Source organism: Magallana gigas, chromosome 2, assembly GCF_963853765.1.
Source record: "Magallana gigas chromosome 2, xbMagGiga1.1, whole genome shotgun sequence".
NCBI lineage: Eukaryota > Metazoa > Mollusca > Bivalvia > Ostreida > Ostreidae > Magallana > Magallana gigas.
In genome coordinates, this window is record NC_088854.1 from 60,439,583 (window position 1) to 60,467,387 (window position 27,805).

The window sequence follows — 27,805 nt, forward strand, 5'->3', positions numbered from 1 at the left end:
CATATTTATTAAAAACAAATCCTATATCATCCTCATCCCCTCAACCCCCACCCCCCCCCCCCCCCCAAAAAAAAAAATCATGGTAAGGAAAACAAAGAAAAAACATGAAAATTATATAAAATGTTTGTAAAACATTTCAAATATTGTAAAAATCTGACATGTTACGCTAACATAAAAATTATAATGTTTACGGATTTTTATTTTTCACAAAGCACCTGCTCTCTATACTATCGGGATCGACATTCGGACTTATTTACGTATTTCGTTCTACCAATTTTTACGATTCGTTGAAAACGATGCCCCGCTTCTTGGGTGCAAAATAACACGAAAAATAGGGATAATCTGGATTCATTGTTGGGAACATACTGCCGTAAGTATATGTTAAATATCAGAAAATTATATTTACGTGAAATTTCAATGTTCTTTGCTGAAATAATTAATATGCAGAGGGTAAAGTGCACATGTAGAAACTAGAAACGGCCTGGTTTCCACAGTGATTACGACGCTACCGTAGTGCATACAAACGGTGGATTTATCAGAACATATTAAATGTGAAAAACGCAATGCAAAAATATTCACCAGTGGTAAATGCAGTGTGAATATGTCAACAAGTATTGCAGAAATCGTTGAAAGAGTGGAGAAATTCTATGATCAATTTCCCCAGTTCTGTCCCTTTGTAAACACTTGATATGATACAAATACAATATGTAAATTTTAACTGATAAGCTGTGTAAATGTTATTACATGTAGTATATTTTATATTACTGTTTTAATAATATTTAGGGGTCTTTGCCGTATTCTGATAATTTTTCTTTTTACATCAGAATCAGACTAGGTTAAGCAGTTGACAGCAGGTTTAAATGACTTGGCCAATAGCCACATGTTTAGACATGCATGTATATTCAAGTGTGTTTTCAATTTCACACATACCTCTCTCCTAAAGGATTGATCAAATGTGCATACCAAGATATTTATTATAAAACCTTCAAGCAAAATAACTGAAAGAGTACATGTCAGATAAGGTTTTAAAGATCGATTAAATATAATCAATATACCGGTAATATAGCATAACTCTTGAGTTACCATGCTTTTAATGTTTAGAATATCTTATATCTGGTATTTTATGATCTCTGTTAATAGATATTAGTATATTAAGAAGTGACAAACATTAGATGCAGATGTTTGAACAATGATCATTAAAGTGAAATAAATTTGTCAATGAATGTGATTAGAAAATTAAAGAAACTGCTTAAAGTTAATACATGTAATATATACTAGATGGGAATAGGACTAAACAAGATGTATCGGAAGAAAATAGAATGTTAAAACACAGTCCTAGGTAGACTTTAATTCTTCAAGAGTGCATATTTAGCTTAATATACTTTGTCTGGCAATCCCCAAGGAGGACAAGAAAGGGAATTATAGTAATCCTCTCCTCCAATATTTGTATTAACTTATTTATGCAATAATCAATGGCCTATACCCAACATCGTAATTATGTACATTTATATACCTATATGTGACCTGTATTAGCACTACCTTTTAGCATTCAATTTTCCAACAGCTTAAAACATTTTTATACATTTGCTTAGTTGAAAGGGATTTAAAACTATTGAATATGAAATGAGGTATGAATATTTTATCTAATTGTTGCTGTAGATATTTAAATTTATGAATAAGTCCTTAATACATTGAACATTTGAAAACCTATTATTGTTTTGAAAGGAAACCAAAATAAATTCTAATGCCTTTTATCATTCACACGAACTTCTTTATCTGTTGGTATTTGGATCACTTATAGAGGCACTCCATTCCTTGAAAGAATGTGTCGGAGCATTTTATTGAATTTGATGAACGTTACTTTAGCTGACGTAAACAATCGTGTATTTAAATGATCATAATTTTACCAAAGAGCGGTAGGGAACTGACAAGGCAGAATTTGGCCGCTGTTCAACTCTTGGTCCTAGTTTTGTTGTTCCGTGTGTGCAGACATCGTCCTATTGATAAGTCACCGTTAAATGAAAAATTATTACCAACAATTTAATAAGGAATAAGAAATACTTTGGGACATTAATTTTATTCAATATGGAGCTTACAGAAGACATACTTTCTTTCCATGTTTTAATGGGTCACATGATATAGGAATTTATATATGGATAATTTCGGATTACCGGTACATTTTTTCTTTGGATATACACTGATTTTGTGATAATTTTTACTAATCATTTCCTGTGCAAGCTGAAGCCCTTTATCTCTGAGTATGCGTAACATGGTAGGTCAACTATTTCTCTTAAGCTAACTTCTTATATTAACCAGAGTTTCTATATGTCATTGAGTTTATGTGTGTTCTTTTATGTGATTCTAATTGTATTAGACTGTTGTCTCCTGTTTAAATTATTCATGATGCAATTGGTTTCCCATATGGCAGCTGATAATTAGGGTAACTCAATTGGTATCTTTTGATACTATACATTTGACTATTGAGTTTTAGTGTTTTATTATTATAGCAAGAATGATTATCATTAGTCTTATATATGAAAAAAGTAACATTGATAAAGGTATGTTCATATATATAGTTAATAAGTTGGCTTTTTCTAATAACATTTAGGTTAAGAGTAAAGTTACTGTGAGCAGTGGTGAGTAAACATATTGTTCCTTGTAATCTTCCATGATTATGCCACCTGAGATTCAATTTTTCGACTGGTACTCAGTTTGAATCTGTATCTGGAGCTGATCCAATTCCTTGTGTACGGAGAATAATAGTAATATTAGTGATCGGAATTAGTATGTGGAGGTTTGACTGGGCAGTGTTGATACTGTTGTACTGAGGATTAGGGAGGTGTGTTTACCTGTATTTATCTGTGTGTGTCAATACACAACGCTCACTCCCAAGGACCGCGAGGTGCGCCAGGTGGCCCTAGGAACCACCTCTTATCTTCACGCAGCTTTTGAAATATTTTGTCATCACGTTAAATGGAATCATTTGGGGTCAGTCTGGCAGTGTTGGGTAGGATTGTGTGCTTTGTAAACAGGATTATTCAACTGATAAGACATTTAGTGTTGCCAGATTGAACTAATGATTAACGAAAATTCATTGTCTTTACCTGCTAGTCTTACCGCTTATTCAGACAGTAGTTATAGGCCTTGAGACACAAATATAGTGCATGAAATGTAAAACGTAAATTATTCAAGTTTTGAATTTAATTTATCAATTATCTATATTGGATTATCTTAAAAAATCAAATAGACTATGTGGAAGCTTAGTTTTTTTGGATAGGATTTCATCTAGCAAATAAACTTAGATTGATTATTGATTTTTTGCACATCCAGTGAATATCACCCATGAAGATAGTACTTATCTGTTTTGATTACAGTACATGTCTGTGGTATTAATACTACGCCATGTAAAACGATGTGCAGATAAAATGCCCGGGTAGAAATCTGTGATATATAGAATCTCCCATGTTTTCAATCCCATTTCCAAGATTCAAATGCCTTACTTGTTGGGTAAAAGCTAAATCCATCACAAAATGTGGTAGAATTGGAGACCTAACATGTATAAATGTACTTTTATATTGTGAGCAATTAAAGATTGCATGATGTATGTGTCTTAATATATAAAGATTTTATGGTCTGTCATAATTGTCTACACTTAATTCAACAAGAATGAAGGAGAATTAGAAGGTTGATAAGAATGATATGTACATTGACATTGATGAAGAGATGAACCTGCTCTGTTATAAAGGGTAATTTTGTGCCTTATTAAATCAGGCAGGGAAGCTGCTCTCTTGCTGGAAGTTGTAAGTCTTTGCAAAAATTTGATAATAAATTTTCACAGACATGGTAAATGTTTTTCAGGGCCGTGATGAATATTGAATGAAAGGAGCTGAGGAAGAGGACAGCTACCTGTAACACCTGTACTGTACACCTGGACAGGTACACCTGTAGGGGCTCCAGTGATGGCGTACCTGGGATACAGCGAGGATTTTGAGCTGGATGATGACGGAATTCTTAGAGACTCCATGTCATGTATGTATAATTGTACACTCTATGTCAGTCAGCAATTTATGCATAAAAACGATAATGTATTACTAATTAGGGGGTGGAATTGATTGTGACCTTTTGAGGTTTTTCTGTTGCCCTGATAATGCTTTGGGAGACCTGAGGTCTCACTATATCGGCATAAAGTAATGGAAGGAGGTACTTGTACTTATCCAATTTATTTGAATAACTCAGGTCGGAATGACTGATCCTCAATGTGAATTAATTTAAATGTAATGAGGTTTCATTTTCTATTGGGATCTTTTTCGCTGCATTGTCGTTTATAGTTTAATGATTACAGAAGATCATCATGTGGAGACATGATAAAACTCCATCATTTTCACTGACCTTGTAAGACAAACATTGAGGTCAAATGTTGACCCTTCTCAAAGTTGACCTCTTGGTATAAATAACCAAATGTTTGATGGACATTGGAGAGCCCACTTTTTTAAAATTGCAAGTTAATTTAAAATTTGATGGTTTAACTGTAAAATAAATGAGTTAATAAGAGAAAGCTTTTTTATACACAAAATAATTTGAAATGCACTTGGTATCAGTATCTTTTAACAGTATGGTAATTACTTCAAATTTGATTTTGATGACTGTAGAAATACTGATTTACCACTTGGGCATGTAATTAAGTACACTTATAGGCTTATATCCAAGCATCAACCTGTCAGTAGGTAGAAATATTATTTCACAGTTGATAAAGATTATCACCTGCTGAACAGTTAATGTATCATGATAATTAAATCCCTTCCACTGGGAAAATAAAAAAGGGGATTTAACAACGAGAAAGCGATTTACCTATCTTGGAATGTTTGATTTTATTTACCTACACCCATGGGCTATCCTCTGTCGTTTGACTGCATGGAATCGTGGGTACATCTCGCCCGACTGGTCAGTGTTCACTGTTGATCTTTCTACTTCACACCACTTCAAATAACGAGGAGGGCTATCGAACCATTGATTTAAGAACAGATTTCTGGGTCTCTGTTGACTTTCAAAATTAGCCGAGAGTTTTAACCGGGGTAGATATTACTACAACAAATGATAAATTGAAGATTTGTCGAGAGCCATTTACGAGGTAAGACGACCGCTGTGTTTCTCTGGGGGGACACGAAGGAAACCTGTGTTTTACATTGGTACTGATGTAATTATCTTGTGGGGGGTAGTGCCAAAAGGAATGTAAAGCTTTAGGCTTCATATTTAGATATTAATTTCTTTCAAAACTCTCGCAGAGATAAAAAGATGTTAAAGACCCTGTGTAAGAATTTGGTAGAACTAGGTTAAGCAATGTCTTCGGAATGTGGTATAACATAAGTCTGACCTGTCTTGTATCTATATAATATCTACAATCGAAAAGCCAATGTCAAAAGCAGGATTTTTTTCTGATGGGTTTTTTAAGCATTCACAGCTTGAAGAGAATCATGAATTTTACGAGTATGTTTACTCTTTAAATTTTATCTGCACTTAATATCGCTTACCTGCAAATTAATTTAAAGATTAACACATTAAGTAAACTTGACTTGCCAATTCAAATTTAGAATGGATTTTAGCGCTATAAAACAGGTGATCAAAGGACGGCCTTTATATCAGACCTAAATGTTCACTCCATTTACTCCTAATGAATTCTCAAAGTTTTTTTTATTCCACTGCAAATAACTAAATCAAACATGGCTTGTATGATCTCTGCACATTCTGAAATACGACAATGCTATGCAATCTGGGTCGTGTGCTCTTTTTTTGCCAGAGTTGTAAGGTAGGAATGTCAACTATAGAGGGGTGGAATTGTATTTAAATTGGAATTAAGTTCCAGTCCCAACACGGACCTCAGGATTTAACCAAAACAGATTCCAATTATTTACGATGGCGTATATATTAGGAGAATGTTTTTGGATAGCTTTCAAATTTTTTCACCTTTTGCAAGCAAGTTTATTTTGAGAGTGAATTCACTATGATTATTGATTAGGTGAATCAATGTGGGTTTTTTGGGGGTTGGTTTTAATAAAATCTTGGTAAGTATTAAGATACAGATGAATTAGTCTTTCTGGAATGTGAATTTTTGTGAAAGTGATTTAATGCAGGATAGACTAAATAAAAGAAACATTAGATAATTGGGTCAGTATAGCGATTTAAACCTGTCATTTGTGTTGGACTGAATGGCCATTGGTGATTGGGAATAGCAAGACATTTCTGCTGACCATTGTTAGAGATAATGGTCACAAATGAAAATGATTCACAATAGCTATGAAGGATGTTGTACACACTCGATAGCGATGGACTTGACTGTGATGTTTTTATTCAGTTGCTCAGAGGCAGGAAATATCGATTAGGAGGACATAAAAGAAACAGTTTGTAATTATGAAATTTTAATTACCCTCACAAATGATAATCCATGGTGATGATTGAAATAACTTATGGTTGGTATGAGAGTGTAGGAACATGGAGATCTTGTGATGAGGAGAACTCCGTTTTGTCAGCTTACTTTTCAATTATGGACTGTGGTGGTACATGTTATTGATCATGGAATATAGACGTCTTTATTGGTCCAGCTGATCCTTGCTTCACAGAATGTCCAGATATTGCCATTTGATGAGAATACACAATAAAAGATCAATGTAGACATACTCTGAATTCTGATTTGGTGGTGTTGAGCAACAATGATATTTTTCTGATTCCTTTTTCAGTGTGTGGTGAAATCTAGAAAAAGTATTGTTGACCATCTATAATATGTTTTCTGTTTCTTTTTCAGCGGGTGGAGGAATTCTGATTGATGATGATGGGATTTTAAGGGACAGCTTTGACACTCAAAGTAAATACACCGCGGGATCTACAGGGACTCATTGGACAGACTCGGGACTCGAGCGAGACAAGCAGAGTGCAGGGAGCAGCTCGACTCTGAGACACTCTGACCTCCATTCCTTTCCGAGCTATGATGATGTGTCCCAACCTCTGGGAGAAAATGCCAACATCAGTGATTTAGAGGCCTCCAAGGATGAGCTTAGTTTTGATCGGGATTCTATGGTGGATGGTGATGAGGATGAGCTAGTTAGTAGCAGGCCTCATCTCAGTCTCTCTAAACTCGGTGATAGAAGCCTTCAAAGTAGCAATAGAAGCAGCTTTGATCATTCTCTCGCCTTCGAAAGTACCGATCCCAAAAGTGGGTCAGAGAAAGATTTGTTTGACCCGGAATATTACAAACAGCTACAAGAGCTTGGTGTATTAGTCGACGGAACTGAATTCGAGAACAAAAACTCACTGAATGAGTTTGAAGAATTAGAGGCTCATGTGTCTCGTGATAATATTGAGTTGAGTGATGAGGAGCAGGGAGATTCTGAGGAGGACATTGAACAGTTCCTGAGGAGGACCCCGACATGTGAACAGTTGCTTGGGGATTATATGGGACATCGTCACGGGGAGCGGTATCACGATACAAGCAGGGACAGCCGAGATCACGATGATGTAGTCTCCAGGACTCGTCCCAGCACAGCTAACTCAGCCAGAACAATAGGAAGTGAGCCGTTCCCAGAGATTTCACCAGAGGAAGCTCTACAGTTGTATCAGGAACAGCTGGGATACAGGGATCAGCTCGACATTGTGGATAATGATGCAGAGAGCATAGAGTTTCAGGAATCACAGCAGACTCCACAGGAAAATGATGATGACGAAATTTTCATCATAACCAGTCGTATTTCTGATCAACCAAGCCCCGCCAAAATCAAAGCTTACCATAATGATAGAGGTGCCCCCTCTATAAGCCCAAGGTCTTTGACCCCCAAATCAAACCAGAGTAGCAGACCCACCAGTCGAGTGAGCGAGAGGGGCAGCAGTCGAGGGAATACCCCATACAGGGAGGGACCCAGTTTCATCCATGACAGATCATTTGATGATGATTCTCGTAGGGATGGATCAGTGACTCCAGTTTCTGCCATTAACACCGACTCAAGGCCATCCACTAGACAGGGTTCAAGGTCAGGGACCCCCCTACAGAGACCGGACTCTGCAGCGAGCCAGAGGTCAGCAGCATCAGAACACTACTCAACTCACTCCAAATCCAAGAGGAGTCCCACCAACAACCTCTCCAAAGCTCGGTCCCAGGAGAGCTTCTTTGAGAAGGAGAACGAACTACCAGCAGCAGGAAGAAAACAGGGCGAAAAAATGCCAAAACGCTTGCTGCCCAAACCCTCCGAGGTCAACACCCCTCTGAAGGTCAAGAGCAAAAGTACCACCAACATCTCAGCAAACAGGACCAAGCCAATGAAGCCCAAGTATTCTTCCATGTCTATGTCGCTGGTCAATATCGATATCGGGGAGGGGGATGAACACAGCGAGGTCATCAGTGCCTCCTCTGACAAATCCCGCACAGAGCTGTCATCCAAACTTCACCAGGAGTTCAACAAGAGAAAGCAGGCGACGGAGCTTGTGCAGCAGTTACAGCTGGACTACGACAAGCTTCTGTCCAAGTACGCTCAGGCCGAGCTCACCATCGATCAGCTCAGGCTCGGGGCTAACGTCACGCTGCACACAAACTCCCCCACCCCCCTGCAGGCTAGCCAGGGGGCACTCCCCTCCCCCCAACAACCCCAGACCATCCAGATGGGACAGATTGGCAGAGGAGTGAAGTCCCCCTCCCCATTTCAAGGGTCCCTGGGAGTTCCCAGTCCCATTACACTGACAGGTAAGGGAGTTCATTGTAGAATTGAGAATAGGGAACAAAATTGTGCATGCTTTTCTTATCAAACTCGTTTTTGTTGAATTTTGAAGGAAGGGGTTGGTAAAAATATGGATAAGTGTAAAGAAAAAAATTTGGCTGACTGTATCAAGTGTTGGTACCAATGTGGAATAGAGAGTTGTAATGGATGTGATCTGGTTGATCTAGCTGTGATTTTATAGAGGTGTAGATGTGTCAGAAAGTTGGTTTGGGAAGTGATTCACGTAGAAGGTTAATGTGGTATATACAGAGCAATAAAGGGAGGAGGTTTCGGAGCTCTGTTTATGGCACACTTACAGAACTATTGACACTTTGTGAGCAAGTGTTGAGGTGATGGGAGGCAGATAAAGGTGCTGTTTGTTTATAAGTTGTCTTTGTAACTTGTATGGACCTGCTCCACTGTTTCCTGCACTCAGTGTTACATGAGGGGCAATATTGGACGTAAATTTAAAACACCACTAAGTGATCAATTCAGTTAGATAGCAGGTTTCTTATTTCAGTAAAACACAAAAATACCCAGGGATCTGCTTGTCAAAATGGTGTATTCATTCTTTGTATAGATTATTGATAAACTTACTGTTTTTGGAGTCTAGATTACTAAGTTTAAGTCATATATTTTGCTGGGTTTTTATTTTTAGAAAATCATTTATTCTTAAACTTGGAATCGGTTTTGTCAAAACTTTGATGTCAATAAATCAATTTCAATTCATAAAAAATCTTTTTCTGTATGCATAAAATGTGATTTATCAATTAATTATTTATCAATTGGATTTGGCTGATTTATCAATATAATTGGGCTGATAGATTTTTCAAAAAGCAATCTGAATAAGATATATCCCAATCTACTATAGACTTTAATCTGATTTGATTTATGAATAATTCAATTAAATTGCCTGTGAATCATCATTGTTCTACCACTTATAGCTCAGCATTAACAAAGACAATGTCCACATTGTCTGTCTGTGTGTGTGTCATTCTGTCATATGGAAAATAATAATTGCACTTGTGTTTAGAAGGGAATTATTCTTATTTCCCTTTAAAAGAAGTAGTGTTGCATTGAGTCAGCTAATCAGATTATCAAGATGGTGGTCCTATATTGTCAATGCCACTGTAATCCTATTGTCGTCTCTCATAATGTGTCACCTGCCGGGGCAAGAATTAGCTAGCGGACAGGAAACACCAAAACCATGTGTCTGTAGGAGACAAAATTCTCAGGTGATTTCGGCAATGGCAGCTCAACTTCTCCATGTGGAGGCCTGCCAACTCTGTTGCAACCAGAAGGAATATGGAAATTGGTTGTTTATTCAATCCTAGATAAAGTATGGGAGATTTTAATATACAATGTCCAAGGATCAATCATGAAGTGAATCAAAGGCAATGATTTAGTGCTGGTTGTGAACTTTCTGTCAAAGGGGTGCGCTATGAACACTGGAGTTCTTATTATCATTGTGTTTTATGCAAGTGAAAGCTCTTTAATTTCAAGTGTCATTTTATAAAGTAATTATTGCTTTTTACTCAGTGGAGGTTCGTGGACTTGGGATAGCAAAGTAGGATTTCATTTATCAGAATGGAAACTTTGTCTTACCTCTCGGAAGATATGCAATCTATATGGTTGAGTTTTATTGTTTATTGTACTCTGATAATATGTATGTGACTTTTTGATGTTGCGTGGTAGAAAACTCGGACATGTTGTTACAGTACATCACGGAGCTTGATGATCCTCTGTCGGCCATCATAGAAGTGTCGGAGAGAGATGATGGTACCTTAACTCTATATTTTTTCTATGTCTGAAATGCATTAAAAGATGGACATGTATTTGTATTCAGCCTTCTGCTCATTATTGGAAACCCATGGTCCATCTTACATGATCTTACTGCGAGACTGACTGAGAGTTTCCTGTGATGCTTTCTGATTTATATGATCTGTTCTGGATAAATGAAAACGTAAAACAGAAAATTTAAAACAAATTGTGTTATAGTTAACTGGCATACATATATTTTTTCATACAGAGAGTGCAGCTCTCAATTCCTACTCAGACCAACCCGATGGCCGCAGGAATTCTACGCGGGGGCTCTCCCCCCTCCTCAGCTCCGGTCACTCACAGACTGACCCCCGGGGGAATATCTCGATGGACCATGGAGCTGAGAGTGTCAAGGTCGGACTCAGCTTCCAGACTCAGAACCTCAGTGAAAGGGTAAGTTCAAGGTCAGACTCAGAATCTCTTGAAGGGGTAAGGTCACGCTCAAGCTCAGCTTTCAGACTCAAGAGTGAGTGAATGGAAGAATCATGCATATTTATAGATATTTTTTTTCTTTGATAGAATTTATTTTGCGTTTAATCACATTCCAGTGACAAAATTGTAAAGAAATAAGTATTAGTCAATTATCTCAGTGATTTGCAAATAATGTATTGGAGTTTACCCTATCTACAAAAAAATTAGATCTTGTGAACTGTTATTGAAATTTAGAAACAATTATTGATAACAAAGACATGCCTTGCAGCTCCTTGTTCATGAGTAGTTAAGGTAGAATGTCTGAATATATTGAAATTGGAGCAAGACTGTTCCACAATTCACTTTGGACATCAATCAATATATTATATTCTTATGAATGTAGATCTAGTGCTTTTGAAATCATTGACTAAAATCAATTATAGTGATGTAGGATTGTATATATATATCACAGGAAATGATCAATTATCTTTCTTTCTAATAAATGGACAATTGGTACCAAGTGAGGACTAGGACTAGATATATAACAGAACAGATGATTTACTCAGTAGTCCATTAGATGTCGCTAAGTTTCACACCCCTACAATTCTACAGTAAATGCCAAATGAACAGGGACTTTTAAATGGAATTATGCTGCAGTCTAAAAGTTTAATCCACAGTTGAATAAATGGTATAGTGGCTGCCAAGTTCTGTACAAGTAAATTCAAAGACCAAGTGCATTGAGAAAAGAAAAGTGCGTTCAGACTTTCCTGTTTCATTTTCTTTTGTGAATAAATCATTTTAAAAGAATCCAATTTCATTTCAATGCAGACAAGAGAAGCTGTTTTTGTATGCCTGTTTCATGGCTCTTCTGCAAAATTCATAGCTTTTTTCATAGTTTGATGATGAAATGAAGCCCATCACTGTAGACATAAACAGACACTTGCCGATTTAAATGTTCAAAAGAAAGGACATTCCTCTGTAGATAAGACTCAATGTCAACAATATGCTTCACAGACATTTGACAGTTTTACCTAATTTGCCACATATTTCTAACCGTAGACTGAAGGTACTTATGTATTGTCTGTTTTTGTAGATGGATTCCTTCCAAGCTATGCTTGACGTAGGGGAGGGAATGTCGCATGAAAACCAAGAGAAAATCTTTGACCAGATCCGCAACGACCATGAGAAGTTACGGAAAGACTACTTGCAAGTGAAGGAGGATTACAACACGCGTAAGAGGACAAGCGGAACTGGGGATGTTAATTTCGATGAGGACAAAGAATTGGAGGGCGAACTTTTCCGCCTTGGGATGAAGTTTGATGACATTCATCAGAAAGTGGAGGAAAATCGTAAAGAGAAGCATTCTCAGAGACAGCCGTTTCAGTCGAATCGTCGGCAGTCCGACAGCGATATTCTAACATCAGGCATGAGTGACCAGGAGATGCGGTCGGTGGACCAGATGAAGCATAAAATCAGGGGCGTGAAAGCAGGGAACGATTTAATACAACCTAAACCAAACAAAGAGTTTGAACAAAAAATCGAGAAGCTGCATGTTGAGTACAATGCTCTGATGGATCGGTACAGACGACTGAAGCAGATGGCCCAGACCCCAGAGAGAGACAGGGAGATTGACAATCTAGTGAGGGTAAGGGTCATCAGTGAGGGTAGGGGTCATCAGTGAGGGTAGGGGTCATCAGTGAGGGTAAGGGTCATCAGTGAGGGTAGGGGTCATCAGTGAGAGTAAGGGTCATCAGGGAGGGTAGGGGTCATCAGTGAGGGTAAGGGTCATCAGTGAGGGTAGGGGTCATCAGTGAGAGTAAGGGTCATCAGGGAGGGTAGGGGTCATCAGTGATGGTAAGGGTCATCAGGGAGGTTCAGGGTCAGCATTGAGGGTCAACACCTTATGGGAGATGATGCTAGGATGCATGGTTAAATCACAGTAAAACTTTACAACACTTCACTTAGATAAAGACCACATCTTGGGTGGGGCTTGGATCTGTTTTATTTAAATGTACTTCTGTATTTGTATAAAGTCTCTCAGATATAAATAATCTAAGAGCAATCACATGCAGCTCTTTCACCTTCTCACACATCAACACATAGCGGTAATAATGTTTTCAGGGGCATAAAACATTTTTTAAAACAATAACATGTAGATAATAATGTATATAAAAAATGTAACATATTTACATCATGAACAACACGTTTCTTTACTTGCAGAAATTGTATGAAATTAGTCAGCAGGAACCAGATGTCTTTAAAATGCCACATGAACTTGAAGACAGGTAACAAAAATTAGTTAAAGTTTTTTTTATCTCAATCATAAAATCATTCTGCCAAAGACAGCTTGCTATGCAACCCTGATATTTTGTCTCTGTGTAGCATGCCCATAGTTGAGCTGATATAATGTTGTAAGCATGCCTATTGCTGAGCTGATTTTCTGCAGTATGCATGGTTGATTTAACGTTGTAAACATGCCTATAGTTGAGCTGATTTTCTGCAGTATGCATGGTTGATATAATGTTGTAAGCATGGTTGATTAATGCTTTTGACAGTAGCTCTAACTCTGTCTTGTCCAATGAGACAAGTCTATGGGAGGAAGAGGATACACCTGACAGGTACAGGAGAGTTCCTTTAGGGGAAATAACTCCGCACAGTTTTGTCAATGTTCTGCATGTTCACTCTGACACTTGTTTTGGTGATTGTAATATTTTTAGACAGGAGGCACCTGCATGTTGGTACCTGTATACAGGATTTTGCACCTTGTATCACTTAACACTGCATTTGAGTATCACAGATCATTTATATTCAGTGAAAGCCAGAAACCTTGATATAGGCCCAGGCTGTTAAAACTGGATTCTATGATTTATCATTTTTATAAAACTGTTACATTGAATGATCTGAAATTTGTCAGAAAAAAAATCTTCTTTTAAAGAACCGAAGTTCATTTACCTTGAACCTGTTAACACTGTTCATATAGCCTAGCATAAATTTTGAGTAAATTACTCACAAAGAATATTCAAAATTTAAATCTCTATTTGAATGAGAATACTTGTTTTAAATGCTCAGCATCAACTATTGGAACTCTTGATTTGAAGAAAACAATGTCTATTTTTTTGTGGACACTAAATACTAGAGAGCTCTCCCCTGAATGGTTGTTATTGACCTATCATGTGATTGAAGGTGGCAGCAGCTGGAGCGCGGGGATAATGAGGACGACTCGGTGTTCAGCAGCAGACGACAGTCGCTCAATTCCCAGGGCAGCAGACGTCCCAGTAAAGAGGACTCGGGGAGGGGATCATTCGCTAAAACAGAGAATAAACCATTCACCAGGGTATGTCAGCTTAAATCTAAACTTTTTATTACACATACTAAATGTTTCTAATATAAATAAAAAGTCAGATGTCTTTGAAAAACTGTGACTTGTACAGTAAAACTTGTCTAATCTGGCGGAGGTTGCTTCTTAAAAATTTGGCTAGATTAGGCAACATCCGGTTTGGTGGTCATTGTTAATACAAATTAATTGTAGTATTTAATGCAGTAGGTCTTGATTGTGTATTCTTGCAACATTTTTAATTCTTTTAAAATATAATAGACCTCCTCGATTGTGATTAATTTGCCGATTTTCATTTTTATTTGGAAAAAAATTATTGCATAACGAAAAACGTACAATGGAGATACTTTTTCTAGCAAATTATCGTAATTATTGATAAATTTTCGAACATCCGATTAACCTGAGAAATCAGACATGAGACAAGTGCATGATTCACTGGAAAATGTTAAGGTTGTATGGGACAGCTGTTCATATTAATGTGGATTAAAGTACATTATTGTTAAAATACTTTCACATTAGATTTTTTAAATTTCACAATATCTAACCAAAAGTATGTTTTAAAATAATTTGGAAAGTTAAAAATTTTAAAATCCCCAGCGGTATTCAAACTTATGATGTACAGATTCATTGTGAACCCTCTAACCCACTGCGCTACGCTGTTAGGTAACATTTTGGGAGAAAAACTATATATAATTTACACACAATTTCATTGTTTATTTTGATAAATATTATGTCACAATATGGAGATGTCCAATACCACTTTAAACAAACATTGACCATGCAACAAGTCAAAGTGCTTACGTAATGGCGAGAACTGTTTTGGTGCAGGGAACAATGGATAAATTAATACTCAAATACACGGGAATTTAATAAAGTTTAAGAATGTGGCATTTTGACAGAATAAAATGTAACTGTAAGTGTAATCATACAACGCGCATTACATGTACAAATATAGCGGTTGTGTTACTTCATGTTAATACCTTGTTAATCATGGCCTGCAAAAAAAAAATTGGGGTGAAGTATAATACACAACCCTCACTTTTGATATAATTTTGGCTGAAAAAATGTGTATTTATTTATAACAAGGCTTAACGGTATAAACTGAAATGAGTTGCTAGTTTGGATTTACATTCACAGTTGTTTAAACCAATAGCAAGGACAGTAAAATTGATCGATAATTGATCAGTAATTACCCTGCATAAGGCCGATTGATAAGTGGCCGAATTACGGGAGATACCTCTCACTTATTACATGTATAAGCAGTCGGGTTTTTTTTTTATCGCGGACGGTTTACAGAATATCCAAGATCCAGATAGCACAACATTTTATTAACATAAAATGATTGCAACATACAATTTAGTCCAAAATATCTGAGTTTTTTATTGTTTACATAACAGGAAAAGTGTCAGAGCCGGCGCTATTACGAAAACTGGAAATTCAACTCCTCTAACTTGATATTTTTTATGATTTTTAGTGAGCAGTTCCTGTATTAAGAAAAACAGGGAAGAGTTTAATGCAGAGATAGAAACATATACTTGAAAAAATCACAAAAGTACGGAAAAGATCGGTTTATTTTGGGTAGGGTTCACACTCGTAATAGCATACGCTAAGGAGATCATATTGGTATCACAAGTTGATTGTGACAAGTCAACAGGCGACTGATTGCGTAATGGCGAGAACTGTTTTGGTCAGGGAACAATTGATAAATTAATACTCAAATACACGGGAATTTAATCAACTTTAAGAATGTGGCATTTTGACAGAATAAAATGTAACTCTGTAAGTGTAACCATACAACGCGCATTACATGTACAAACTATAGCGGCAGTGTTACTTCCGCGGTATCCAGAAACACGGCCTGCAAAAAAAAATTGGGTGAAGTAAAATACACAACCCTCACTTTTGATATAATTGTGAAGGGACTGAATAATTTCCCCGGATTGGACAACATGCCAGAATGCTCAACATTCAGATTCAACAAGTTTTACTGTATTAGTTTGATTTATTACTTCATTTGCAATTATCTTATTACTTGTTTTTGACAGCATATTTTGTTGAACAGTCATTTACATAGGATCTTTGTTGAAGTTATTAATTGAGCAAAAGGATGTTTGACCTTTTGACAAAAATATAATTGTGCAGTAAAACAGTACATATGATGTGGAGTGGCACTGGTGCCTCAGGAAGGGGGGTGGAAGGGGGTTCTGATTCTCATATCAAGATACAATTCAGAGGTATTATTGACCTTGACCCTTCTGTTGTAGGACCCCCAGTCTTCTGACCACACAGTAGGAAGTACAAGGTCACTGCACACCTCTGACCTTGACCCACATTCAGGTAGGTTGTTAATCATTATGATAACTAAGAGTATGCACAAATTGATTCTGTGACATGGCTTGGATACATTTCTGTCTTTTGATATGAAAATAAAGGTATTAACAAGTATCAAGCTATCATTGTGTATAAATAAGCATTCTGTTACTGACATTTTTCAGTTGTTTCTCTCTAGCTAAAGAGATAATAAGGAGGCTAGATTATCCACAAATTACTCATCAGATTTATCCTGGTAAAAATAAACATTGTTAGGACCATCCAGGCCTCTTAAAGTCTTGTCCCCAGTCTGACTACTTGTGGTTGTTATAGACTTAGAGTTACATTGTTTTTGTTGTTTTCCCACAGACTCGCTGGGTCGGATGCGCGACTCCAGTATGTCTGGCAGTCGTAGCAGTGTCTCCTCCAGAGGGCGCTCGCCGCGAGACTCCACGTTTGACCGGGACTCCCCCACCCCAAGGCTGCCCCGACCCCGCCGACACGACCACAGGGAACCCCGGTCAGGGAACCTCAAGAAGGTAAGAGGGGGTGTGGCATCACTGTGAAGACGATGCAAATACTCCTGTACAGATTCACTGTTCATTTATCAGCTTATTTTTATCAGTACTTACATTTATACATCCACCATTTAACTTGATTTTGTACCTTTATTTATACTTTGAATAACTGTAAATCCATCAACTTAATACAAATGCATGTATGATGAGATGTACTCAGATATATCAGTAAGTTGTCCCTAACCCAGTGTATTCTCTATCACCCAACAGCGATATTTCAAGTTGATGGCAGAATCAGGAGAGGTTGGTTTTACTCACAGTTTTGGCATGTCTTCTTGATAAGTAAAATACTGAGCACATTTGCTTGTTTTGTCTTATGGGAATGCCTGCTGGTTTTTGTAGTTTATGGACAAGCCCGCTGACTTGTTCAATGTTAATGTCATGCTTACTTGTTCATGTGTAATAACAATATCTGCCCTTTGTTCAATGTTAAAGACACATCAACTTGTTCATGGTTTATTTGCATACTTCTTAATTGCATACCTGCATGAAATTAACAGTTATTACAACTAACAATGTCTGCTTTTTCTATAATGCTGAGGGCACAGCCACTTGTTCATGACTTGCTGTATGATTGATCTGTAACATTATGGACACACCTACTTCTTCATGAAATGTTGTTTGCTTGTTTTAAAATGATAAAGAATAAGGACACACCCCATTGTTCATGTCTTGTTGTCTTGTTCTGTAATGTTATGGAGACACCCACTTGTTTATAACTTGTTGACTTGTTCTGTAACATCATGGACACACCCATTTGTTCATGACATGTGGTTTGCTTGTTTTCTTATGCTAAGGACACACACACAAACACACACTTGTTCATGACTTGTTGTCTTGTTCTGTAACATTGAGGACACACCCACTCATTCATAATTTGTTGTGTTGTTATGTAATACTAAGAAAACACATATACTTGTTCATAACTTGTTGTCTTTTTCTTTAACAATTAGGACACACTAACGTGTTCATGAATTGCTGCGTGGTTGTTCTGTACACACACTCTCATTCATAACTTGTCATCTTGTTCTGTAACATTGAGAACACATGCATACTTGTTCATAAATTGTTGTGTTGTTATGTAATACTAAGGACACACACATACTTGTTCATAACTTCTTGTGTTGTTTTGTAACATTGAGGACACACCCACTTGTTCATAACTTGCTGTATGGTTGTTCTGTAACCCACTTGTTCATGACCTGTTTTCAGCTTGTTCTGTAATGTAACTGTTCACTTGCCTGTTGAGGACAGTTGTTTTGTTCACTCATTATGCTTGTTTTTTTTCCCCTTTACCTCTCTATTTTCATTCTCCTTGTCTGAGATTTAGGAACATGATGAGTGTCCCTTTTCTTATTGAATATTTATGGATTTTGAGGAGAGTGTGATATTCATTACGTTCTGTCATTCCTTAACCTTTTCCCTGCATTGTCGTCTATCTGTTCTCTGTTCCTGCTGACTGTCTGTTAATCTCTAACTTCTGTAATACATCATTTCTATACTGTTAATCTTCAAACAATATGTTTAATTCACAGACCTACCATTGCATTAATCTTTCACTGACTGGACATTGCATGCATGAAACTGCCTTTATAATAAAGCTACACAAATAAATTAAATACACCAGCAAATTGAATATGCAGGCTCATTAAATATACAGCTAAATATTACCTGCAAGCACAATGCATTTAATTTTAGAAGTATAGCAGTTAAAACAAAAATTCCAGATCAATTAATACCAGTAAGAATTAAATAGCCATGTAATGAGTTTTAAAGTTTGAGTGTTAATCTGGCATTAGATTGAGTGGGATCTCGTGTTTGTAGAGACCAGAGGCCGGCAGTTTTAGCAGTCTGCAGGACAGTGGTATATCAGACCAGGAGGGATCCCGCCCCAGAGAGAGGGGTGCTAGCGGCGGGGGAGGAGCTCTGTCCAATCTCCCTGGCCCGGGGACGTTCAAACAGATGACCAAGCAGCGCCATGCAGGGGATGCAGACAGTGGGTTCATAGGGTCAATGGTGGGGTCAGAGGTCAGCGGCCAGGCCTCGGCCCGGCAACAGCAGGGGCAGGGGACCCTGAGGCTCCGACAGTCTGACAGTGGCAGTGACAGGTGGGTGGTCATCATTAGACAAAATTCTGCTATGTAGAGCTGACTTGGCAATTATTATTACTATCACAACTATTTAAATAGAGCAACAACTGTATAGTAACACTATTCCAAAGAAATTCTGTTGAGTTTAGTGATTTGTGAAATTTGACTAATTGATACTTTTATGAGTGTTTGATGAATTTGATATTGCAAAAAGTTGTTTCAGTGTTGAATGAATGTGGATTTTTAATGACTCCAAGACAATAGGACAAGACTAAAAAAATCACCCGGTCTTATCTTTAGATTATCATTGAATTCATTTAGACCGAGATCACGTTCCTCAAGATCATCTCGAGCTGATGACTCCTCTGTGGCGAGCTCGAGAACAGGACGTAAACAAGAGAGACCTCCATCTCGCGAGTCGGCTCAGTCTGGTCGCAGAAGTAACAACCAGTCTCGAGATTACACAGATGATAGCTACACCCTCACTGAGAGCGAGATGAGTTTTGACATTCCAGAATCTCGACCGAGACGCTCCAGTCGAGATGTCCGGAGTGGAAGGAGGAGCGTGGACCTGCCAATCAAAGAGGAGGAAGAAGGTGAGGATTTAATGAGGATTTACGCCTCACCACACTGTTGTCTCACTTTGTTGTGATTCAGAAGATTTCCACTCACGGAGATTTCAGCTAATTATTTTCTCTCTCACTCTCTTTGCTCATGTTATTATATTTTGTTTCAGAGGACTTTGAGGAGTCTGGTAAATTTGTCATAATTTGGTTATAACTTTCCATATCATTGCTGTTTCATACTAATCCATTCAACTTGAAATACATGCTTATTTAGCATGTATATACCCTGGTAAATAACGGATTAAGATTATCAAATTCCAAACAAAAAAATATGCATATACATGCTTAATAAGCGAAACATGTATTTCATAAATGTATAGCTTTGAAGTGTGGGTTCATTTTTATCCTGTTTCTTTGTTGATGGTAGCATGTTATGGAATCTGGATGACCTTGCGTGACCTTGTTGGCCATTTTGTTTTTTGCAGATACTTTATCCGACATCTGGGAGGAGAGTTTGGATGAGCTGAGGCGTACGATTCGCGTCGGCTCATCTCAGCTATCCAATCTGATTGGTTAGAACTTGATCTTGTTGTGCTGTGTTTATCTTGTACTGCACTCCATGTATATTTGCCATTTTTTGCACAAGGCTTGCTGGGTTCTTGTTTATTAGTGTTGTATGGAGCTGGCTATCTTCTCATCAATTGAAACTGTTAAAAGATTTCATTTTAAACTTTAAAACTGATAAGATATGATTTAGTAAAAAGTCTTGAACAGGTCATGCAAAATCATAATCCCAAGTAGTTTGGCTGGTGTTATTTCTTAGATTTTCAGCTACCAATTTTGAGACTGAGCTACTCATGTGTTCATATTTCAGTGTGAAATGGATCAGCTAGTTTGTGTAGAACAGTGTAAACTTCAGTTTTATAGTACATTACCACTTTGGATTATTAAGTCTGAGACAATTTGTTGATTTTCAGAGCGACCAAGATCCACTCAGAGTCAGGGATCCAGGCGAAGTCAGAGAGTTCAGGAGACCCCGCTCAAAACTCCCAAGAAGCCCGCCAAAAACAATGTGTCCTTCTCTGAGTTTTCTGATGAGGAACTGACTCCACGGGCCGAGAGGAGTTACAATGAGAGTAGAGAGATCCTTTCCTCAGAGGACAACACTCCCAGGGAACAACCAATCAGACCAGAGCAGCGGGTCGAGACCCAGAGGGCCACAGTGTCCCGTCGGGAGGAGAAAGCCCGACCCTCCACACCCGGTGCCAAGAAAGAACCGCCTCGCCCTCCCACCCCCAAAATACCCACACCCAGGTCGGACAGGTCTGGGGCCTCCAGCAGAAGAAACCAGGTGCCCCCGTTAGAGATTTCCCGAACAAGGGCCCCCGAGGAGACCCGTCGGCCGGTTGTGGAGGACAGGGGAGTGGGGTCAGACAGTGATGATACAATGAGGGGGTCAGTCGCCACAGCAGCCACTAAAGGATCAGACAGCAGGTGTGTGAAGAGTTTTTTATATAATGAAAATAGGAAAAAGTGAATACTATCTTTAGCTAAAAAAAAACTTATTAATGATTTATGACTTTATTGTTAAAATAAAAAGTGCTTATTTTTTAAACATTTTTTTTCAGCGAAAAGTTTAAGCTGCTGCAGGCTGAAATAGGCCGACTGAGGGAAGAATTCCAGATGGCTGCCTCTCAGAACCGCCAAACACCACCCCAGGAACCTCCCCCTTCCCAGCATCCCCCAACCAGGGAGGATGATAGGGACAGATACTTCGATCCCACTGAGGATCCTTATGCCTTCATGATGGGGCCTCGCCGAAGAGCCAACTCATTTTCTGGAGCAGGGGCTCGGGACTGGAATGATTGGTGGAAATATCCACCCAATCAACAGCAGGATGACATTCCACTCGGCTACGCTGCCGCTGATTCATTTAATCCAAACAGTCGAGTTCCACCGCAAGTGTTACCGGAACCTCAGCGCTCAAGAGAAAAGAAACGAATAAAGCGTAAATATAGGAATCGAGCGGCAGGGACAGAATTTCCTGATGAATATGATTCCGACCAGTCACCCTCCCGTGTGACTGCTACCACGGCCACTGATGAACAGTTGTACAGTTATTATGTACCTCGATATCAAGCAGCACGAACCCAGACCCATCAGCAACCAGTCCGAATGCAGCGATTTGCATCCCAGCCCAATCTGCTGCAAAATGCAACCTTCCAGGCTGCTCCCCCACAACCCCCACCCCAGCAGTCTGTCCCCCCTCCCCCTCAGTACCCCAATGTGCCAACCACCTCCTATGCAGCGCCTATATCAGCCGGATACAGCAGACTGAGGTCTTCTCTCCGTAATCACCCAACACAGCCAGTGTACCAAGCCCCACAATATTCCTACGATGACTTAGACACTCGTGGCCAGCAACCAATCGGATACCTTGTTACAACCCAGCCTCCCCCTCCCCCGCCAGTGGCGCCCCCTGTGTATTTGGAACAGACCGCGGCCTGTCCTATGTGTGGGGGCAGTGGAGTACATTCTCATGGAGAGTTTGTGTATGAAGCGCCCCCGAGTGAGCAGCCGGTGACCTACGTTATACAGAGTCCACCAAGGTGAGGAACCACGGCTAGACAGCATTGTCCAATCAAATCAGTCTTTTAATCTTTTCCATATTTTAACATTCTCCTAAAGCTGCTGATATTATGAACAAGTAACAGAATCTGAAATTTGTTCATGACTAGACTTGCTGTATAAACTGCAAATAAAAACAATTAAAAATCATTTCAAAATTAGATTCCTAGTATAAAACAACTTTCTTTTTATGCTCAGGGGCCGTCCCAGAAGAAGATCAAAGTCGGCGTCTCGGGTGCGACACTACTCTCCCGATGGCAGGAACCGGTCACGCTATCTGATCAGGGAGTACATCAGTGACGATAGCTCGAGCGCCGAGTCCGAGGACGATATTATCTACAGGAGGAGGTAAGCGAATGCTCTGATACAAAATCTACTCAGTACAAATTACTTTTTTATAAGAATGATTATAAATTACTGATTTGTTTTAATACAGTTGTGTAGAGAGTTGCTGTACAAAGGAAGCACTGCAACCAAAGCAAAATAAAGTCTTAGATGGGCATTTTATTATCTTGTAAACTTTATCAGACATGATTGCAAATTGATTTTATAGTTTGTTGGTAAAGTCAGTATTATTATCTATAAATCATTTTATTTACAGGAGTAGAAGTGCAGGAAGAAGATCAAGAGTACGAACACGTCAAGTACGAAAATACAAAAAGGTAAAACCAAATGTCAAGGTCACAGACCAAAACCAATCTTTTACCTTGGGTGAAGGTCACAGTGGTAACAAAATGGCCTCCAGTTCTGTGTCTAACTCGGTCAATTCCGCCACTCATGTTACAACTAATTCTGGTTCGCATGAAACTGTTGCCCTCCTAGCTGAGAGAAGTGTAGCCCAAGAAAGTTGTGTTCAGAATGGACAAACTCCCATCATACTAGGTCAAGATGACCCAGAAATGGTATGTTATTAATGGCCTGGTTTTGATTGGGTTATGTAGAAGCCGTAGTAGTTAAAGCTAGTGAATGACAGGAAGCCACAGGCAGCAAAGCTTATCCCACCCATGATTTCATTTCATTTTACTGGTTATGTGTCCATATGTATATAAATAGATTAAATATTACTGGTATGTATATTTTTTATGTATGACTAATACACAAAAAATGTAGAGGGCATAGTTGAATAAATAGAAAAGTATTTGAAAATTTTAAACATTTATTTTGCTTATCAATCAAACAAAAAACTAGGAAGACATTTTGAACGTAAATTAATAACAATATTCACTCTTAGATTTCACAAAAAAATATGTAAGACCCCAGGTAATTTTTGTCCAAATGGTAAAAACCAGTGTCATAGTTTTGTATGTGTATTACATATGTACTAGTAAAAGAGAAATCAACATTTTTGTTTAGTACCTTCAATCATGGTAATAATGCACTGCAATAATTTCAGAAATGTAGAACTTGCCCCCCCCCCCCCCCCCCCAAAAAAAAATATACATGTATACAAAGGAAAAGAAAATATACTAGTATCATTCTTATTTCTGACTGATATGAAGAGGTTCACACATTGATAGTGTACATTTGTGTGTGTTTTGCCAGTACATATATTATTCAGGGTTCATTATAGCTTGATTAGCCTTACATGCAAATTTGCAAAGTTTTCACTGTAACAGTTGCTTATGAATTATTTGGTTTTGTCATTAGGCTATTACAAGTGATTTCATAGTTAGGCTTTGAAAGTATTTTGTTGAACAATAAACTCATATCCTGTAATCTTGAGTTTTAATAATCATCATAGGAAAATGTAAATGTGTTTTATGGGTCTTTCAACTCTTTTTCAGTCTCATGAATTTGAAGATGAACTGGAAATGTCCTTGAACCTGTCTGAAGAAATTGGGGAAATGACGCAGAGAATGGTCAGTAGAGCCAAGAGTGGGCTGGCCCTTTCCCGGCGGAAAGACTTTGGCTCCTCCTACTGGTGAATATAATTAAGGGAAAAGGAGAAAGCCATGGATTGTGTATAAACAATGGAATAACAAAGTGATGTCAAAACTGATAAAATTGTGCTCGCAATATGTGGTTCATGGAGACATTCTAAATCATGTTAGGGAAGTCCAAGGATTGTACTATATTAGTATAGAGAGGCCATCTATAGGTACACTCATTAACCGGACTGGGCAGAAGGAGAGTGATCTTGCCAAACCTGATGTTTGAGGGGTCGTCAACTGTGTCTCGCGTGGTCCCCCTCAAAGTCAGGACAATGTCGTAGCATGGACAGTGTAACAGGGACGGTGACTGATGATTTAAAGAACACCTTTAGAGTGAGGAAAACGTACTTAGGCATATGGTGACTGTAAAAAAAAAATTTTATACACCAATTATACATATATATATTTATTGAAATCAAATTCATATGTGATATTATACAACTTTTAAGAATGCATTATTTATTGTTTGACAGAATGTATATATATTTTGTACACTTTTTGACTGTCTTTAGCAAGGGTGTGGTGAAAATGGTGGGAATCTGTTAGAATCTGGGGGCCCCATACAGGGTTTCTCTAAGAACCCAGAACTAGAAAACACTGTACTTAACATTTGTACTTACCGACAAGGAACATGTACACTGTACAATTTCATTTTAACAAATTATTTATTTGATTTGACACAAGTCCGTCCAGAATCCCTTTTACCGACGTGTACTAACTTAATATTAGCTGTTATTTTTACTTGTGATATATTTTTACATTGTATTTACAATATATTTTTACCATATACCCATATTTTTCAAGATCTGATACAGATAATTCTTTAACATTTGCAAAACCTTCCATTACACCTAACCACCACTCGAGGATAGTGAGATGGAATAAATAAGACTTGATAATCAAGTACAGAGGAATACTTGAGATATGTACTCAAGTTGTTGAGATATTTCGAGTCTAGTGAGATTAGTCAAGTGGTGTTGTGTATTTCACAATTTCATAGTAGTTAGATACCCGTCCAATGAGCTCTTTGTTCGTCTCTCTGGCTGTGGAAATCTCAGTCAGATACCCATCCACAGTCAGATACCCATCCACAGTCAGATACCCATCCACAGTCAGATACCCATCCACAGTCAGATACCCGTCCACAGTCAGATACCCATCCACAGTCAGATACCCGTCCAATGAGCTCTTTGTTCGTCTCTCTGGCTGTGGAGATTCCAATATCCATATGCTGTCTGTGATAACTGACCATTTATTGTTTTAATTTTTAATTTTATATGTTTAATTTTTTATTTATATATTTATGTATTGGAGGATGGAAAATTGCATTTTACTCCATATCATTTTATCCATTTATCATTTGATTATGTCAATTCCTAAAATCACAAAATTAAACCATGTGAAATCATTCTTCTTGTTTTGTATTTATGAAGTTCAATATAAATACAACTGGGAAAGCATTGAAGCAAGGTTTAGCAGCCTGAGCCCCCATGGGCCTCGTTGTTTAATCAAGGACTACAAGTAGTTTCAGCATTGGATCAATGAAGTGTAATGTAGTCTTATTGACAATAATTGTGAATGATGTAGATCGATTGCACTATAGGAAATTAGGATGATCCATTTATAAACATCTTTCTCCAATAGAGGGGCCAAATTTTAAGTTCATGCATTCTCATAATCTTGAATTGGGGAAATAGTTGAATCAAAGCCAAATCATACTTCATCACTTGTATGAATAAACTATAAATACCACAATTCTGTGTGCTGCCTTCATACAAGGATGAATTGTTGCATAAGTTATATATTTACATTTTTCAATATCTTTGTCTATGATAATATTATGAGTTAATTTTGTAAATATTAGTCCAATATAGTTCATTAAATAAATTTCCAATTTAATTTTTACCCGTAATCATAAAATTGCTGAAAAATATGAAATCATTCTTTGAATATTCAATCTAATTAACATTAGATGTTGGATCCGCTCGCTTGCATGCTACTTGTGTAGCAAGTAAGCGAGCAGATCTTAAATCCAATGTTAATTTGATTGTTGAATATTATGAGGTAATCACATGTTTGTTTGGGCGTCATCAAATCTATCATAAAGCCCTCCAAGTTTCATTGGATTTTATCACTCTTGACCTAATTTGACCACCTCATAATACTCTATTAGAATGATTCCTTATTCCTTAAGGTTGTTTAATCCTCAGCCTCAAAGTAATTTTTTTCATCATAAAAATGTATTTATTCTTCAAATTTATAAGTGAAATAAAATAGATTTTTTTTTTTGACGGAATCCGTGCATTTTACTTATTACTGCAATTTGGCCATGATGGATATAATGGAATAAATAAAACATACCGATAGAGATCAAATTAGAAAAAAACAACTGGTTTTATCAGTGCATTGGTGGCTCGAACCTCTTTACCTTGAGATAGTAGGTCTCCGTGTAGCCACTAAGCCAAGCAGTTTGTTCAATGGTTTTGCGTAATATTAATACTTAAAGACAAATTAAATTTGTCTATATAAAAGGAAGATTTATGGTACGAATAAAAATCAGAGATTCCGGATAATTAAGAGTTATCGAACATTGCTGAGAATCGAAGATCGTTCCAAAAAATAACTGTTAGTAAAAAGAACAAAGTGTTGATTTCAAATAACATTTAATACTTAGTATTGCACCATTAAACTGAACCTGTTACATATACATGTATACCTACATTTATAACAACATTCCACGCTTTCATACTACCCAAAGATAATTCTACATAGATTTATTAACTGTGCAATAATCTGTTTGGTTATTACTGAAAATGATAAACCATGGGTATTAATTTGCATTTATGATATACATATTTAATGTACAACACTGTTTGACAGAACAAAAAATCTTAGCATTGATAACTTACAATAAAATTAATTTTTAGTATAGAATTGTACTTTGTGAAATTTTAAAATCAAATTACAGTTCAATTCAGCTTTGCATTGGGTAATATTTCATCCCACAAGAGCTAACATCAATATTACCCTCAACAATTATGCATGTCAATATTTTTTTTATTAATGTAACCTCAATATAATTGTTATAAAAGATAATCGTTTTCAACACATGAATAAAATTGCTTTTATACATACATTTATTATAATATCAAAGTTTGTTATTACTTATATTGAAGTAAAATTCATTTTTATTCATGAGGATCAATGTTCGTGGGTAACAAAAATTTTCCTGGTGTGTGGGGACGTAATTTCGTTGGTAGAAGTTCGGGATAATTTTAATAATGGCGATGTAAATTCATGGGCAAGGGTTACCCACGAAAGTCACGAACATTGGTCCCCCACGAACATTAAGGTTTTATGCTCATGTACAAATAAATAAATAAAAATCTAAAAGAACCATT

At 37.5% G+C, this 27,805-nt stretch overlaps 1 protein-coding gene across 6 annotated transcripts; it reads left to right on the forward strand.

Annotated features, from left to right (window-relative positions):
- Window positions 1-223: 223 nt before the first annotated feature.
- Window positions 224-25,813, forward strand: LOC105330050 (serine/arginine repetitive matrix protein 2). 6 transcript variants are annotated; one of them, XM_011431613.4, is made up of 18 exons: window positions 224-370; window positions 3,859-4,029; window positions 6,797-8,722; window positions 10,765-10,949; window positions 12,061-12,612; window positions 13,188-13,252; window positions 13,523-13,585; window positions 14,151-14,301; window positions 16,566-16,638; window positions 16,981-17,150; window positions 17,400-17,432; window positions 19,014-19,297; window positions 19,601-19,875; window positions 20,823-21,339; window positions 21,474-22,454; window positions 22,672-22,821; window positions 23,075-23,135; window positions 24,258-25,813. In XM_011431613.4, exons 2-18 carry the CDS (start codon window positions 3,960-3,962, stop codon window positions 24,396-24,398), a joined length of 5,697 nt encoding a protein of 1,898 aa, XP_011429915.3. In that variant the 5' UTR covers window positions 224-370; window positions 3,859-3,959; the 3' UTR covers window positions 24,399-25,813. The 6 variants fall into 6 exon arrangements, with proteins under 6 accessions (XP_011429915.3, XP_065933667.1, XP_065933668.1 ...); XM_066077595.1 differs by having other exon boundaries at window positions 13,526-13,585; XM_066077594.1 differs by lacking the exon at window positions 224-370 and adding an exon at window positions 1,884-2,272.
- The last annotated feature ends 1,992 nt before the right edge of the window (window positions 25,814-27,805 follow it).

Coding starts and splice junctions, on each gene's coding strand:
- LOC105330050 (XM_011431613.4), top strand. CDS start 3,960: ATGGCGTACCTGGGATACAGCGAGGATTTTGAGCTGGATGATGACGGA. Junction 12,613..13,187: donor AGATTGACAATCTAGTGAGG/GTAAGGGTCATC, acceptor CTTTACTTGCAG/AAATTGTATGAAATTAGTCA. Junction 22,822..23,074: donor GATATTATCTACAGGAGGAG/GTAAGCGAATGC, acceptor TTTTATTTACAG/GAGTAGAAGTGCAGGAAGAA.